Here is an 18,976-nt window from a genome sequence, read left to right on the forward strand (position 1 = left end):
CAGGCTTCTACTGTAAATAAATTATATTCGAGCAAATATGGTATCATAAAGGTGAATGGAAGCTTACACATTGGGTAGTAAGAATAAAGCTTAAGTACTTTCTCAAGGTTTATACTTTTGAGTATGAGGACTTCCTCGTAACCACTAGAACATACTCATATTCGTAAGAATAAAGACATTCTACCTAATGCGAATATCTACTCATCTCTACAGCCTTCTTGATCGTTTAAAAGTTAGTATGTACTCGTGTTATCTATCCACTTTGATTACATTGCACTGTGATGCTCAGTTTTTTTTATAGACTTTCACATGCTATCCGCATGCTGTAGTGGTTTGTGTTTTGCTTTTTATAAATAAATACATAAGTAAATAAATAAATAAGTAAAAAAAAAACAAATAAATACTTAAATTAAATAATAAAATTAATTAATTAGATAAACACATAAATAAGTAAATAAATAAATGAGTAAATAAATAAATATGAAAGAGAAAGTGAATCAGATAAGTGACGTTAATAAACAGGAAACAAGAAAATAGTACTGGAAAATCGTCATTACGGGATGTTGGATAGAGATTACAATCCATTTATAGAATTCCAGTTATGCTAATTCTATTTTTTATTATAGAGAGTTATATATATAATTTAAAGTTACAAGTAATTGCATTTTGCAATTCAAATTTTACAAAATAAACTGTAATTAATTATATTTAACAATACAATCTAACCTTGTAATTTGATAGCCATTCATATTTTTATAGGTTATGTTTTTTATGAATAACATATACGTGTTTAATCTTTTTCACATTCACTTTTGTGAAGCGCTAAAGGCTTCTGAAGATCACGTCTTTTTCTATATTTTTCCATGAGGCACTACATCGTTCATAAATTCTGCTATTTCTTTTTTATTTAACTTTAAACTGAACACAAATCAACAAATATTCAGAATTGAGCCTGCTACAAACCTACTCAGAAATAACATGAGAACGAACTTATAAAAATGAGAATATACTAGCTTTTATTCTTATCAAGCATGAGTATATATTCTGTACAAGATGGACACTTGAGTATATTCTACTATGCTTCCATGTTATGAGTATGTAATCAAAAATGAGTAGGTACTCAAATGTTTTTATTCTTACTAACAAGAGTATATACTAAAAAAAGTCCAGTATATATATATATATATATATATATATATATATATATATATAATTTGAACTGGTAATGGAAATTATGGGAAAATGGCTGAATGGATTTTAATAAATGACCCCTCATTTTGAAGATTAGAACCCTAAGTTTTTCAGAAAAATAGTAGTTTTCAGTGAAATGTCAATTTTCCTACATCATTTTCCTATTTTCCAAAATCCATCTTTCGTCAGTTTTAAGAACTAATTAATTGCATTTCAGAATAAAACAAACACACACTACAATAAACAACAGACTATTACACGAAGGCCATGACCTACAGGATTGCTGACATGGTTGAGTTCAGATGGCTCAGATTCTTTCACATCATAATGCCCATATGTCGATCTTCATTTGTGTAATTTTTTGATAATGTATAAAAAATAATTTACAAGTCTGATTCTCTGGTCTGTAGTTTTCCGAGTACAGCTGTGCATTGGATATTAAGAACTACAAAACTTATGAATTTTTATTACATTATTACCATTAAAAATGAAATATTATTATAGTTAATGCAACACATAATGGTATATTGATGATATGAAAGTGAAACCTTTCGGGAGCTTTAAATAAGTAGACGCAGAGAAAGAATATTTTATATTAGATCTTCATTTCTATAATTTACTGAGTAACGGGTATATTATATATGTTACTGGAAACTATAAAACTTATGTAAGGTAACAATATTGTTATTAAATATGAAACATTTTTATAATTATTAATCAAGTGGTGTCAGTCTTTTTCATATATTTAATGGCAGTATGATATAGATATTTATATGTCTGATTCTCTAATTTTCCTTGGTAGTAATTGAGTCATGCTTCCTATTTTAGCTGCGTCTTTAAACTACATCAAAATTAATTTCATATTTCTTTGGTTTAATCCATTAGAACTGTGATCGCTGCCAAGCATATTTTGTTGTAGGGAAAATAGCATGCCATTTCACTTCTTGCTACCGTGATGAGTAAGTTTATTTCCCGCAACCAGCAACAAATGAAACACTGAAACTGCTAACGATTTGCGATGGACAATTTTATTTAGGGCGCAATTAAGATTCTACAACTCTGACATATCATTCGCCTCATTTTCTGCATCTCAGCAATAGATTCCTCACAGCAGCCTATATTACAGAAAATATACGGGATAACATTCATTGTTACACAAATTAATCCAGCAGTATTTGGTAGATCAGTATTGTCTAGAGGAAGTGCAAATATTACAATTCTTAAGAAAAGACCAAAAAGTATTACTTACTGATAAAATAAGAGGCCTACAAGATTTCGTAGTCTCATGATCACCTCAGCAACATCTCTTAGTGGGAAAAAGTGATTCTGCCCTCTACATTTCAGGGTAGTTAACGAAACATGCAGCAGCTATACCAAGATAAGTCTTTTGTTCAAAGCATGGCAAACTTTACATTTTCTTAACTCTCACCTACAATCCGCAATGACCTGAAATAGCTACTGCATTACTCCCACATGAAAAACTCGCTGATCGTCCTGACATTGTTACTTGCGATTTCGCATTGAAACTCTAGAACTGAAGACGGATAGGTTCAAGGAAAAGTATTTGGCATAAAAAAAACATTCAGAGGGAGTATGTTTCACTATTATGGAAGCAAATAACTTTCAAAATGTCTCGTGTTCTTCATTGAAAATAAATCTGAACAATTTTAATTTGAACTTCTTATGGACTTAGTTTGCAGTATTTGCTGCACAAGCCACTAGTATACTATATACTCATGTTTATTCTTACCACGGATTACAAGCAACGTCATTTAAATGACTCACCGTGGGGACAGGCACCGGCACCGCTGTGGTGTCTCTGCTGTCCTGTATTTCCGCCTCGTCACTCTTGGGCTCCGAGACGGCCAGGCTGTGGTACAGGAACTTAGACACGAGGCTCTTCTGCTGAAGGGCATAGCGACTGTTGTTCTTGTGGAACACGCCCTTCTCCTTGTCGCTGAGTGACTTAAGGACGTGTTCAAAGAAGAATTTCTTGAGCCACTGCCACTCAGTCTCCGCGGTGCGCAGCAAGTGTTTGTGCACGTCAAACTCATCGATGAGCAGGGTGTTCTCAACACGGTGCACCATCATGCTCACCGGGCACTTGCTGTACGGGATCTTGAGCAGCTTCTTTATGTTCTCCGCGTCTGACACCACGTCCACTTCCCCCACGCAGTCGGGGAACATGTGGGCCATCCGAAAGCTGCAAAACAACAACGTGTTACAGCCACTCAAGTTTGAAAGCAAAAATTACATATTCATACACATCATCTCTTTATTCTTCAGCTACTTCTCGTCACTGGAATTCTCTGCCACCTGAAGTCAAGGGCTACCGAACTTTAATTTCCTTTAAATGTAAATTAGAAAAATATCTTATGATGAGTTGCCAGACCTAACACATTGCAAATATTTAATGGAATGTGTTTCACTGTATTTATTTTTTTTATTGTGTAATCATGTAAATCGTGTTTATTTATCACTTAACGCCAATATGTATCCCACTGTGTTGTTTTTTTTATTATTAATCTATTTTTTGGGTACATTTTATTCAATTGTCGGTTTCTGGTTTAATTATGTAAATCCTACTTAATTGTAATCTAATACTAATATGTATACTAATGTGTTTATTTTTATTTCTACTGTGTACATTTTTTATTGAATTATCGGCTTCTGTTTTTATGTGATTCGTAGGCCTATTTCATTCTAACAACATTAATATGTATTCCACTATGTTTATTTTTATTTTAGGAGGTAAATTTTTATGTAACTAGTACCTCTTTTGATCTCATCATGCACCTAAATTGTATCAGTATGTAATTACTTAATTCTGATCCAGTTTTATGTTCAACTATGTAAGCAAGTTTCAATCCTGGTTGAGTGTAAGAGAAGGCCTTACAGCCTTAACTCTGCCAGGTTAAATAAAGTCATTATTATTATTATTATTATTATTATTATTATTATTATTATTATTATTATTATTATTATTATTATTACAGCATATACAAGCAAAAATCATAAATAATAATATGGACTGTGGAAAGTAATAAATAAAGTGAAATTTGGATTGTACGTTTTTGAAGGGAGTACTTAAAATTAATGCAAAATCAACGAAATTTAAATTCACGTAAGTTTTGATGCTACATATATTCAAGTTATATATTAACACAAAATATAAATATAAACATTAAACTTCCCAAAATAATGGTTTACTAAAAACTGAAGACCGAATTCAAAGGTGAAATTATTAATTAAAACAGGACAAAATAAAGGGAAACATATTGTCGAAAAAAGGATTTAAAAAGGGGATATAACTGGATTAAAAAAGGAAAACATAATCACTTCTATTTTCACTTTACTGCATTAAAAAGAATTGTATGTAATTATTAGAGACCAGATGTTTGGCAAAATGCCTTCTTTATTAGGTGGAAGTAAATCATTGTTTTCATAGATATAAATTCAATTTGGAGTAAATCAAAGTGATAGGGCGAATTTTTATTTTGCCTTTTTAATGTGTTTCTTACTAATTCAATAACAAATGCCTCTTTTTGTCATTTTAAAGCAATATTTCTTGTTTATTTCCAATTTTCTAATTAATTGTAATATAATATGTATGCAATTTAAATATATGAGCCGTTCAGAGCAAAAGTGGCGTAAGTCAGAATTGGGTTTTGAGGTTTAAAGTAAAAGTTTTGTAAAATACAACGCAAAGTAACAATTAATATGCCCTTCTTGCTATCCACTGACTACTAATAGTTTAAATAAATTTAATTTTAATTGCTTCTTTACGCTGTATTTTACAGAATGTTTACTTTAACCCTCATTACCCATTTTTGACTTACACCACTTCTGCTCTCAACGGCTCATATGAAACAATGACTCATTTTACTAACAATAGTAAATAAAAGTAATCTATTTTGGTGCTTAATCTGCTAATAATCGTGCTTTAAGAACAATTGTTTGTATGCATCTGGAGTCTGATTAGTGGAATATGTAACTAATCGGCGATGTATACATTGGAGGGAGAAAGGAACTGGCCACCCTACCCCATTATCTCCTGGCCTAGTTGCCTCATGAGTGATGCTTTATTGGTGTTACTTAAGAGGTTCAAACCTGTCTTCGGAGAGTTGACTAAACAACAACAATAATAAGTAAGTATGATTTTCATAGAGGCAACAGTGGTGTTCAAAGCAATGACATCAGCTATTCTGATTCTGATATATGGAAAGTTAGTTACTTGATGCAGTTTCTCTTTGTATCGGTACCTGGAGAAGCCTGATGAGTGAGACGGAACATATTGGAGCCCATACGACTCGGCAGAACTGCTGAGCCAGTTGGAGGGTGGCAGATTCAAGTCAGTGTTGCACTGGAGGAGTGCAAAGTTGGCCAACGACTGTACAGACGAGTACTTCACCACTGCCGTTGACTTGACAGGCTTCCGAGGAGAGTCGGGTGATGGACACATCCTCCACGCCTCATCCTCTGCAGCCTCCTGCCATAATACACAACAAGAGATATTTTATAATGCAGTAACAAAGAAATGCGCTACAGCTACAAGTACCTTGTAGATCACAACTGATACAGCACTGCACCAGATGTCCTCTTCTACTTCTACTGCCCACATGCACTCTTTCCCTCCTATGATCATACTAAACATGCATCTCTTTCTTTCTCCTTCTGGTACCAGATTTGATTCCTACCAACCATTCTGTTCCAAATTCTTGTCCTGTTGACTCATCATTTGGGCCTAAAACTCCTCAGATGGGTATGTTATCACCAAAACCAGAAGTTATAGGCACAAAGTCTGAAATATCTGTCCATATTAATAATAAAACTGTATGGTAACCTAAATGTTTATGGTAATTTTCGTTTTTAAAAAAATAATTTGTGTTAACATGTATAATGAACTATCCTGATACCGAAAATCGCATTCTTTTTATTTTTGTTTCTATGTCTATATCTTTGTTACCTTTTCACTTGATAATGGCTGAGCTGATATCTATAAAAATTGGTATGTAAAATAAGTTCCCGAAAAGACAAAGTAACTTATATGATTATATCTCGTGACGAGAATATTGTACGAAATGGGAATATAAAAATTGGAAATTTATCTTTTGAAGAGGTGGAGAAGTTCAAGTATCTTGGAGCAACAGTAACAAATATAAATGATACTCGGGAAGAAATTAAATACATAATAAATATGGGAAATGTCTGTTATTATTCGGTTGAGAAGCCTTTATCATCCAGTCTGTTGTCAAAAAATCTGAAAGTTAGAATTTACAAAACAGTTATATTACCGGTTGTTCTGTATGGTTGTGAAACTTGGACTCTCACTTTGAGACAGGAACATAGGTTAAGGGTGTTTGAGAATAAGGTGCTTAGGAAAATATTTGGGGCTAAGAGGGATGAAGTTACAGGTAAATGGAGAAAGTTACACAACACAGAACTGCACGCTTTGTATTCTTCACCTGATATAATTAGGAACATTAAATCCAGACGTTTGAGATGGGCAGGGCATGTAGCACGTATGGGCGAATCCAGAAATGCATATAGAGTGTTAGTTGGGAGACCAGAGGGAAAAAGACCTTTAGGGAGGCCGAGACGTAGATGGGAAGATAATATTAAAATGGATTTGAGGGAGGTGGGATATGATGATAGAGAATGGATTAATCTTGCTCAGGTTAGGGACCAATGACGGGCTTATGTGAGGGCGGCAATGAACCTCCGGGTTCCTTAAAAGCCAGTAAGTAAGTAAGTAAAATAAGTTAGTTTCCACTTAGATTTTAGACTACACTGCGTTCGAAAAAACTTCCTTTATACGGGGTCCTGAAGTAAAAAATCGAAATATCTCGCTTACTATTGATTTTTAGGAGAATGTTACAATAGTTTGAGATAATTTTGAAAATAATTCAGGGGAAATGACTTACAACTCATTACAAGCTAATTACTCAGCAAGTAATAACAAAGCTGTATTCGAAAATATAATAGATTTAAGTAAATAATATTTAGTTGTAACAGTGCAGCAAAGTGCACAGGTATGGCTAGTGTTTAATAAAACAAGTAATATGCAAAACATGCAAAACTCCATTTTTGTATACTTTACTATCTTTTTAAAAAACAAAATGTGAACGATGTCAGATAGGCATACAGTGAAATCTCTCCTTAAGGTCACCCCCAAGATACGGACACTCCTCATATACGGACAGATTTTCATGTTCCAACTGAAATAATATAGAAATAATGATAAATTTAACTCTCATTTACGGACACTCTCAGACATGGACACGGACAGCTGTTTCACAGTCCTAAAGCTTGCTTTACCTCCTGACTGCGGACAGAACTTTGATTTCAAGACCTACTGTGTTACAAAAATGGAAAATTTAGTACAGAAATTCCTTAACATGAAAGAAGACAATAAGGGTCTCGTAGACTACCACTAGCCCAGCCAGCTACCCCTTGTTAGCTGGAAGCGGGTGGATAAACAATGTATAAAATTTTACCTGTCTGATGGGTCCAAGGTTTCCACGATCGTGAAATTGTATTTGACACATGATGGGGTTAGTAGGATTATTCTCTTCACTTCAATCAGTTGTTCTGTTTCGAGAGACATGGCACCTGAACGTAAAGGTTAAGTTGAAAACTGTAAATTACAGTACTGCATAACTGTAGATCTAGAATAAGATTGCATGGCACAGCACTGTATTTTCCTTTTTCGGTCTTATCTACTGTAGTTCAAAGTCCCAAAGAATTTAATGTAATACAGTATACTATATTTAGAATTAAACTACAGTAACACATTTCATTTAAAGCGCGAAGGGATACATAATACATATTATAATTTACTGTTAGATTGGGAAGCCTCTCTCCCAATAAAGGACACCTCCCAGATGCGGACAGATTGTTGTCCTTTCGATGTCCGTAAATGAGAGGTTTCACTGTGTGTATATACTGTATATATATAATATATATATAATATTTTGCACATTTCAGGTTCAGTATGTTCACTTTATTTCTGTTTACCTTACTTATTCTCGTTGCACAATACAACTAACAGCTTTTCAAGGTTCTCTGCTTTCATACTTTGTCTATTACATATAAGGATATTTTTTAATGCTGAAAATGATCATTCAATATCACATGAAGTTACTGGACACAATTTTATAGTACAGATTGTGAGTTTGTGAGATCCAGGTTCAAACAAGCAACACTTTCTTGGCACAAGACCTTCTTTATTTCGAGCACAGTGTAACCTGGGTCTTTTGATAGCACGTCTAGTTTTATCTTGACAGCCTCACTAGTGAGCTCTTGAGCGTGGGAAATGTGTTATGTTCTACATGCAATAATTTTTCAGGAGGCACCACGAATGCACTCACACAAACTGCACACTTGACGACATGGATTGCTAGTGTGTCAACTAAGAAACAGAGAAAAGACAGGTATAGGTAGGGATTTTATAGATATATTTGAAGAAGAATAAATTGTTCGGAAATGTAGTAAATTACGTCTGATATGAGAGGTGCGTGGTAACGGAAGTGCAAATTTGACTATAATTATTTATTTACTGTGCCACCTTTGCTTATCTTAAAAGTTAATAATTTACATTAATGTTTTCGATACAGTTCAACACACGTCAAATCACACGCGAGGCTGTATTAAACTCATGGACTCAACAACATCCATCTTGTACCAATAACGTCAAACCACCGACACATAGCAGCATAGCAACAAATATCTATGATTTTCACATCAATCTATTGACCAAAATCGAATGAAATGTTTTAATAATACACATCGTTAATAATTATAGACATGTTAGTGATATAAACAGTGCTCCATTTTAGTTCGTTGTTAAAATCAAGATCAACAGAAGCAGCCCCATCTAACGATGTTAAAAACTGGCACACACAGCCAACAAGTGCTTACAGTGTTTTAAAGTGTCCTACAACGTTTTTATATTCCTCTGATTATTTATAGTTTTATATCACTTTTAAATAATTTTAAATCTTTTAAATTGTACTATATGGACTGCAAATGATTTTAACTTAATGTAACATGTGTGTTATAGACCAAATTAGGTTAAGTTAGAGCAATTCACTTTAGCAAGATCCGAAAATCATAATAAGTTCCATACCATAAGGCAAGGTTTTCATCATAAATGTTTATTTAATACTTTACATCTGAAGATGATACACATGTATCGAAAACGTTAATGTGAATTATTAACTTTTAAGATAAGCAAAGGTGGCACAGTAAATAAATAATTATAGTCAATATTAATAGCTTATCGGCATACCACAATATGAAATTGAGGAAGTGCAAATGTTACGGCTTCTAGTGAAGGAAATGAACATAGGGGCATAAAACACACGATATGATATACGTAATGTGAAGAACGCAAAACTTGTATTAATTCAATAACCATTGAATACCTATCTTGTTCAACATCTACTTGGAGGATTTTATAAAGAACTATTTTCAGAACAAGGGAGGAGTGATAGTAGGAGGAAGAAGAATAAAATGCATAAGATTTGCTGATGATATGGCATTGTTAATAGAAGAGGAGATGATACTAATGAATATGCTACTGGAGCTAAATGACAGCTGTGAACAGTATGGGATGAAGATAAATACAAATAAGACGAAGAGCATGGTCATAGGAAGAAAAACAAAAAAGGTAAACTTGCGAATTCTACATGAGGCAGTAGAACAGGTGGACAGCTTCAAATACTTGGTATGTACTACATGCAGTAATATGAGCTGCTGCCAGTAAGTCAAAAGGAGGACAAAGGAAGCTTTTAATAGAAAAAGGAGAATATTCTGCGGACCTCTGGAAAAAAAAAAAAACTAAGGAAGATACTAGTGGAGTGCTTTGTATGACACTGTATGAGGCAGAAACATGGACATTACGACAAAGTAAAGAAAAGCGAATAGAAGCTTTTTTATTTTAGTAGGTTATTTTGCGACGCTTTATCAACATCTAGGTTATTTAGCGTCTGAATGAGATGAAGGTGATAATGCCGGTGAAAATGAGTCCGGGGTCCAGCACCGAAAGTTACCCAGCATTTGCTCATCTTGGGTTGAGGGAAAACCCCGGAAAAAACCTCAACCAGGTAACTTGCCCTGACCAGGAATCGAACCCGGGCCATCTGGTTTCGCGGCCAGACGCGCTGACCGTTACTCCACAGGTGTGGACCGAATAGAAGCATTTGAAATGTGGATATAGAGAAGAATGGAACGTGTGAAATGGACAGACAGAATAAGAAATGAAGCTGTGTTGGAAAGAGTGGGTGAAGAAAGAATGATGATGAAACTGATCAGGAAGAGGAAAAGGAATTGGTTGGGTCACTGGCTGAGAAGAAACTGCCTACTGAAGGATGCACCGGAAGGAATGATGAACGGGAGAAGAGTTCAGGGCAGAAGAGGATATCAGATGATAGACGACATTAAGATAGCCTATATGGATCATATGAGAAGACAAAGAGGGAGGCAGAAAGTAGGAAAGATTGGAGAAAGCTGGGTTTGCAATGAAAGACCTGCCCTTGAGCAGAACAATGAATGAATGAATGACACAATTTCCATACGGTAATGTAATTTCATTTATATGTCCGCCATTATGCTAGCCAGTACTGACATCACCATACAAAAACCACCAAACTGTGAAAATCCTGCACAGATTCTTATATGCAAGGCTTAACAAAAGCCTAAACTAACCTAACCTGCTAATAGTATGTACTACTGGGTGAACAGTATAGAGCAGAACAGGTTTCACGGCTAGCGCGGTCTTGAGTTCCCCACCTCTGCGCGCATAACCGATTGGCCGTGAAAACCTATTCTGCTCTAAACTGTTCATCCAGTACAGTATTATAAAAGAGAAAAATTCAAACGTCACTGAATATTTTCGAACAATTACTTCAAGTGAGGGATATTTTTTGTCCGCATTGGCATATTTCCGTATTTTAATAAAACTATCAGTGGAAACAATTAAACAATAATACAATAAGATAGATGGCTTCATAACTGACAATATATATTATTTTCATATTTTTAATAAATCAATTAGGCCTAAATAAGTTATTTAAAATATGAATTTTGGAGAAGGTGGGAACAAAGTACCCTCCCCCCTCCATTGGTATTGCTTGGATGATATAGTGTATTTTATTTTTTATTTTAGTAGGTTATTTTATGACGCTTTATCAACATCTTAGATTATTTACCGTCTGAATGAGATGAAGGTGATAATCCCGGTGAAATGAGTCCGGGGTCCAACACCGCAAGTTACCCAGCATTTGCTCATATTGGATTGAGGGAAAACCCCGAAAAAAACTTCAACCAGGTAACTTGCCCCAACAGGGAATCGAACCCGGGCCACTTTGTTTCGCAGCCAGACGCGCTAACCGTTACTCCACAGGTGTGGACTATATAGTGTATATTATCCGATAAATGTGTGTGTGCAAATTGTGGAACTAATAGAATAAGCGAGTTTTCATAAGGTTGAGGATCAATTACAAGTTAGGTTTGGTTTGTTCAGGCTTTTGGTATGCCTTACATGTACGATTTTTGGTAGATATTGAGATATAGTAAATGGAGAGTTTTCGTAAGGTCGAGGATCAGTGACAGGTTTAGGTTTGGTGTGTTAGACTTTTGGTATGCCTAGCATATACGCTTACTGGTAGATATGTACACAGATAGAAATATAATGGTGCTACGTTTGTGTGTGTATTTTTTTCCTTGGAAATTATCCACTTTTTTAATTTGGAGTTTGTCTTATTTCCTGAGGTTTTGGATATTTAAACTATGTTTCCGCCATTTTTCAGTAGGCTAATTTGTGTTTCTAAAAAAAACATAAAATACGGTCATTTGTTATGAAAAAAAGCTAAAAGAGGTCGTCATGATGGGCTACAGTTTTACTGAAGCCAAGTTGGTTAATAAATTTGTGCCTTAAAGTGGTAACGCTTTTGTAAAGAAATACCCTAATGTTTACCATTACGTGACTTCGACCCTGTATCATTACGAACAGTACACGTTGAAAATCTAGACTAAATTAGCGCTGAGGTAGTTCTCTTGGTAGAACTCTTATACCTTGCATATACGAATCAGTGACAAGTTAGGTTTGGTTAGTTTGAGCTTTTGTTATGCCTTGCATATACGATCAGCTGCATCATAATACAATACAATTACCAAAAAAAAATAAACCTTACAAATTGAACAATTTTCATTTTCGAAATCACCGGAACAACCTTATCGCTAGTTTTTCGGAATTAAGAGGATGAAAGGTTACAAAACAGATTCGTCTAGACACTAGAATGGTTCAGTAACTTTAACCAGACTAACCAGTAAAGAAGCTTAATAAGAATTGATATCAGTGACAGTTCATTTTCGTCATCTTTTTCTTCTGACTCATGAAAATATGTTCGAAGAAGTGGCACTTAGAACTGGCTTCTCTGTTTGTATGTGAATTACAACTGTTCATTCATTTGATAGGCCTACATTCTAGCCACACATTTTATTCTGCTGAGGAACATTTTATGATTTACCGGTATGTCGTTAAGAGACTAGAGCACAGCAGAATAAAATGGAATACCTACAGTAAATTAGAATATAAGCCTAGAAGTGTAGGTTACGATAGGTTTAGTTACATTAAGTACAATATGGTATACTATGTTACATCACATTGGTCTCGTAATTTTTTTTTTTTTCGCTTTTGGTTTCTGTGTAAGACTTTAGTAGAAATTTAACTTAAGTTATACCGGTACCTGGGGTTGCAAAATAGTTTAGATCGTCATCTAACTTGTAGGTTATGTTGTTACCTTATTATACTAACTACGCTAAAAAGATATCCTGCCACATAAATTAATACGTGACTAGATACTTAAAACTAAAAAACAAACAAAGCAAACAGTGAAAATTTCGTACTGCACATCCTCGAAAATGTCTTCATTGTAGGTAAAACACTATTAAACTTTCAAAACTATGATGATGACGTATCTGAAGTAAATACATATCTCTTTACTTTGATTTTGTAGCATGTCATTCTATTATTTGTTTAGAGGAAAACAGAATTTACAATTCGTACAGCTAATAACATAAGAGTATTCAGGGAATGTCACAAACATAGTATGCATGTTTTATATCTGTCGTAAACATTACGCACCTGTCGCTCGCATTGACTTGTATGATCCCCTTCCATAGAATTTCGCCTCTGCAAAACACACACAGTTAAACATTAAATGCTGTAGAAATACACAGATAAACATATAATTCAACGTAACCACAGCTGATCAATTATCCCAAATATTTCACTCTATAGACCATTCCGGACAATTCACACGATGACGTAAATATAACATTTGTTACGTTAGGTTGATCGACATACAGAAGTTAATTTCCCCTAGATTCCTTAGCGTTGTGTCCTTTTAAATTAATAACACAAAAACTACTTTATATTTTTCACTATACATAATACTTCCTTGTTATTTCGATTATTCTAAGTTCACTAAACTACAACTTACTACGTGAAATATGTTATCTTAAATATTAACTGAAATACGACAGTTGGTTATCATGGATAGACACAACCTCGATGGCTCAGTTGAAGCAACAGGAGACGTTCACAGACGTTATAGCGTTTGTACTGCCGATTATATACATTACAATGCGATCGATTTCGTTTTATAGCAATAGGCCTACAGATTTTACTAAAATTCCATTTATATGCAATATGTACATATCTCTGTGTATATACATATGTGCATTTAGGAATGCGCTATGGGAGAACAAAAAATAAATAGGTCTATTGTTACTGACACTGCACTGTATAAAAAAATCACATGATGTTATTTTCTGAAAAATACATAACGACTTTTTTAGAAACAGCAATCAAAGTTTTCTCAGATTTTTTAATTGATTTATTTTATGACGCTTTATCAACTGTGATAGTTATGTAGCGTCTGAGTGAAATTAAGCAAAAGAAGTCCAGGATCGAGCACCTAAAGTTATTCAGAATTTCCTCTAATGTGTTGAAGGAAAACCCAGGGAAAAACCTCAACCAGGCAACTTGTCTCAACCAGGATATGAACTCGGGCCCGCTCAAGGAAAATCCCAACTGCGATCGAGTGCGCCGGAAGTGTTATGACTGTTACATTTTTACTATACTAATTTTGACCAATAAAACGGTATGGAACGACGTGTTTCAAGCAATGATGGCTACTTAACCTATAATTTTTATAACTTCTCTAGAATTTGCTTTTATCATCCCCCTAGCACTTGTTTCTTTCGTTGTCAACATTGTACTTTCAATATTGTACCTTTTAAAATGATTAATGTGTATTTCATCATCCTTAATTAAAACTTTTCTATCCTTTATCTACCGTAGTTTATATTATTTATAATTGTTTTCAGTGGCGGCTCGTGAACTTATGGATTGGGGGAGCTGCAATAGATTTTGGTACATACAAATTTCACTTCTTGATATCATTACTAATAAGCAGGCTTCGAGACATCGGACCCAATAGAGCAGTTCCGTGGGAAATCCGCATAACGGCGTACTATAGGTATAGTCGTAAAGCGTACAGTGGGTGGGGGTACTGTAGAATGAATGCCAACAAATACGCAAAGACGGTTGCGAAATTCATGACACTAGCACATACTCTTCCTCTACCTCCAGAGCCCATTGTTACTGGATGGGGTACATGGCCCAATGAAGTTTGCGGCAAGAGAAAAGAGAGACGATAAAAGTTGTAGCCTATTTTTTTTAATACCCTGACGCCCACGATTAAGATAAGTCACTATAAATTTAACGGTGTCACTGACCGGCAGACACATAATGAAACTCTGTACCGTAATTAGTTAAGGAGATAAGCTGAATTCCTGAAGATAGCCAAACGCAGACTCATATTAAAGCTTCAGCGAGTTAAGTTGTATTAACTGTCGTGATAAAAATGCTATAGAGCTAAACGTTTTGAGCTGTACGTAATATGCAGGGTACAATAGACTATATTAAACACGCTGCTGTTTTCAGAAGGAATTTATTAAGTAGGCCTATCTAGTTTGCAAGAGATTAATAATAATAATAATAATAATAATAATAATAATAATAATAATAATAGACTATGCAATTAAGAAAGTCCAGGAGAACAAGGAGTGTTTGGAATTGAATGAGTTACATCAACTGCTTGTTTATGCACATGACGTGAATATTTTAGAAGAAAATCCACAAATTATTAGGGAAAACACCGGAATTTTACTTGAAGCTAGTAATGAGATAGGTTTGGAAGTAAATCCAGAAAAGACGAAGTATATGATTATGTCTCGTGAATTGGAAAGTTATCCTTTGAAGAGGAGGAAAAATTCAAATATCTTGGAGGAACAGTAACAAATATAAATATAATGTTTTTTAAAACTGAGTTAAATATCACAGAATTTCATTATACAAAGAAAAAACAATAGTGTTGTAACTTTGTTTTGGCTGATTGTGTTTAGGGTAGTAAATTTTAATGGCATAGCAATAAATATAGAGTAAGGGACAGAAAGTAGCAAAGAGAGTGTCACAAACCACCCAATGGGTATACTTTCCTTCCCAAAACATGAATTAACACTTGCCTAACACAAACAGGTTTGTAGAAGGATACAGTAATGTTATAATTTATTTTATGGTTTGTTATTTCAAATTTATTGAAGTGTTGCGTTTTTTTTTTTTTTGCTCGGCATTGTACAGTACATAATAACTATTAACAACACCAATTAACTAGTTGTATTTATGCTGTTTTCTATCAGCGCCTCTAAGTAGTTTGAGATACCTATTCTATTATGGACCCTTCAAATTCAATTTTCACCCTGCTTATATTCTTTCCCTAAAATTCCATGTAGGCCTATTTGTTTTTGAGAGTCCCATATCATACTTTCTTGCAATGTCATTTAATGTGAATGGAGCCATTTGTAATTATTCACCTTCTGAGCTTGCAATCAATATTTGGTCATTCGCATGCGGTAGTGTTTGTAGTATTTTATTTGCTTTAAGTTTGAATCGAACTGCTGTGGTTATCTAGCGTGTGAGTGAGATGAAAGTGATAATGCCAGCGAAATGAGTCCAGAATGCAACGCCCAAAGTTACTCAATATTTAGTATTAATGGGTTGAGGAAAAACCCCAGAAAAACCTTCTAACTTGTCCCAACCTGGATTTGAACCCACGGTCAGACGTGTTAACCGTTACCCCACATGTAGACAATCAAAATAGTTCATTACAACATGTGTCCGGAAATGCTTCATTTCCGAGTTATGGCCTTCACAACATTGAAATTCACCGGAACGTTTTTCTTTCCGCAGGTCGTTGTCATTACAGAAGATGTTCAAAATGTCCACCTCCTGCTTGAATACAGACCTCACATCGATGTCTCATTGACCTGCGAACACGATCCCAAACTCCAGGAGTATTGCGTATGTCCTCAGAACATGCCACAATTCGATTCCGAAGGGATTCCAAATCAGGCACCGGAGACGAATAAACCAATGATTTTAAATGGCCCCACAAGTAGAAATCGAGAGGGTTCAGGTCAGGTGAGCGTGGAGGCCAAGCAATTGGGCCACCTCTACCTATCCATCGATCAGGAAACCTTCGATCCAAGTACCGGCGAGCCGTACGACTGAAGTGTGCAGGAGCGCCATCATGCAAGAAGTGAATGTGTTGACGATTGATCAGTGGAGTGTCTTCTAAAACATGAGGTATGGTGTTTTCCAGGAAGTTTGTGTACGCCTGCCCCGTAAATCTGTTTACAATTACATGGGGTCCAACTAATCGATCACCAATGATACCGGCCCACATGTTGAGGGAGAACCGCACCTGGTGATGAGATGGAACAGTTGCACGTGGGTTTTCATACGCCCATACATGCTGATTGTGGAAATTTGTTATGCCATCTCGTGTGAACTGTGCTTCATCTGTAAATAATACTAAGGCAGGAAAGTTCGGATTTACACCACACTGCTGCAAGAACCACTGACAGAACCTAACTCGTGCAGGATAATCTGCTGGTGACAGGGCCTGTACACGTTGCAAATGATAAGGATACAATTGATACTCTTTCAACAGTCTCCAGACAGTCGTATGAGGAACATTGACTTGCAACGCTACCTTTCGTGTGCTGATAGAAGGAGTCATGTTCACAGCCTCCAGAATCTCCTCCTGTACTTCTGGAGTTGTATATCTTGGTCGTCCCCTTCCCAAACCAGGAGAGTTAAATTTTCCATACTCGCACAGACGATAATGGAGACGTACAAATGTCTTCCGATCTGGACATTGTCGCTGTGGGTAGCCTACCTCTCCTGGTACAAACGACGAGCCAGCGCAGCATTGCCGTCCGCCTTACCGTACATGAAGTGTATATCTGCCAGCTCTTGATTTGAATACATGTCTCACAGTCTAACGCCTACACAACACTGAATGCAACCTTCGCCTCGGAATGAACTGTAAGAGTGCCCTCTTTATGTCTCCTTTGACGGCAACGACCTGCGGAAAGAAAAACGTTCCGGTGAATTTCAATGTTGTGAAGGCTATAACTCGGAAATAAAGCATTTCCGGACACATGTTGTAATTAACTATTTTGATTGTCTACATGTGGGAAATACATACCTGAAATTATGCCCCGTATTTTTGAAACACTCTGTATAGCTATCTTAAATAACGTTGGTGATACTCTACAGCCATATAATGTTACTTCTTTATTGTTACAGGTTAACTAATCTATACTAATAAAAAAACTGTAGCCAAAATTTTTCTGGTAATTTTCGATTTTCCTAAAATAATTGATGTTAACATGTATAATTAACCATCCTGAAACCGAAAATCGCTTCTTTTAAATTTTTGTTTGTACTGTATGTCTGTCTTCTGTCTGTCTGTCTATCTGTCTGTCTGGATGTTTGTTTCCTTTTTACGCAATAATGGCTGAACGGATTTCGATGAAAACTGGAATATAAATTAAGTTCGCTGTAACTTAGATTTTAGGCTATATGACATTCAAAATACATTATGTAAAAGGGGGGTTATAAGGCGGCCTGAATTAAATAAATCGAAATATCTCGCTTATTATTGATTTTTGTGAAATATGTTACATAACAAACGTTTCTTTAAAATTGATTTCCGATAAGTTTTATTCTATGCAAAATTTTAATAGGACTGATATTTAAGGATATATAAGACTTTTAAAATAACAATACAATACATTTTCACCGCCGCCTCAGATTGTAGCATTGTTGTTCCTGCAGTAACTCCTATGTGCAAAATATAAAATTTTTGAGTAGGAAGAAAAAACATATATTCATTCCATGGCAATGGTACATAGGAGATCGTGAATTGTTATATTTTCGAAAAAAAGAAATATAATTACCTATCACTATATAGATGTATCACTATTTAAGTTATTTGAAGGGTTCAGAACCATAGTGGGCCAAGCGCCATTTACTGAAGACGTAGAAAACAATGGTTAAAATTAAGTTATTACCATAATTCAATGGAAACATATAGCAAGTAATATAAAGTTTACAAATTAAAACTAAATGATATGTCAATCTTCATTAAACTATGGTTGCATGTAATAACAAATAAGAAACATGTTAAAGGAATTGTCACTGCACCAAATGAGTGGTCTCTGGACCAAAATGATCGCATTTTAATTATTTAAATACAATTCAAATTAAGTAACATATTAAACGATTTATCCTTCTATCAAACACGAATGTTCCCTGGATCAAACGTCCTATTTTAATTATGTAATTACTTTATATTTATTTCTAACG

General features: G+C 34.9%; 1 protein-coding gene across 1 annotated transcript in view; it reads right to left on the reverse strand.

The window, feature by feature from the left end:
- The window catches only part of LOC138692233 (erythroid differentiation-related factor 1), a 110,519-nt gene extending 97,009 nt beyond the window's left edge, over positions 1 to 13,510 (reverse strand). Inside the window, exons 1-3 of the mRNA XM_069815365.1 lie at positions 13,340 to 13,510; positions 5,454 to 5,680; positions 2,977 to 3,394 (exon numbers count right to left, since the gene is read on the reverse strand). Of these exons, the coding sequence (XP_069671466.1) occupies positions 2,977 to 3,394; positions 5,454 to 5,680; positions 13,340 to 13,375 (681 nt within the window). The 5' untranslated portion in view covers positions 13,376 to 13,510. The remainder of the gene's footprint in view (positions 1 to 2,976; positions 3,395 to 5,453; positions 5,681 to 13,339) is intronic.
- Between the last annotated feature and the right edge of the window lie 5,466 nt (positions 13,511 to 18,976).

This window comes from Periplaneta americana, chromosome 16 (assembly GCF_040183065.1).
Source record: "Periplaneta americana isolate PAMFEO1 chromosome 16, P.americana_PAMFEO1_priV1, whole genome shotgun sequence".
Taxonomy (NCBI): domain Eukaryota; kingdom Metazoa; phylum Arthropoda; class Insecta; order Blattodea; family Blattidae; genus Periplaneta; species Periplaneta americana.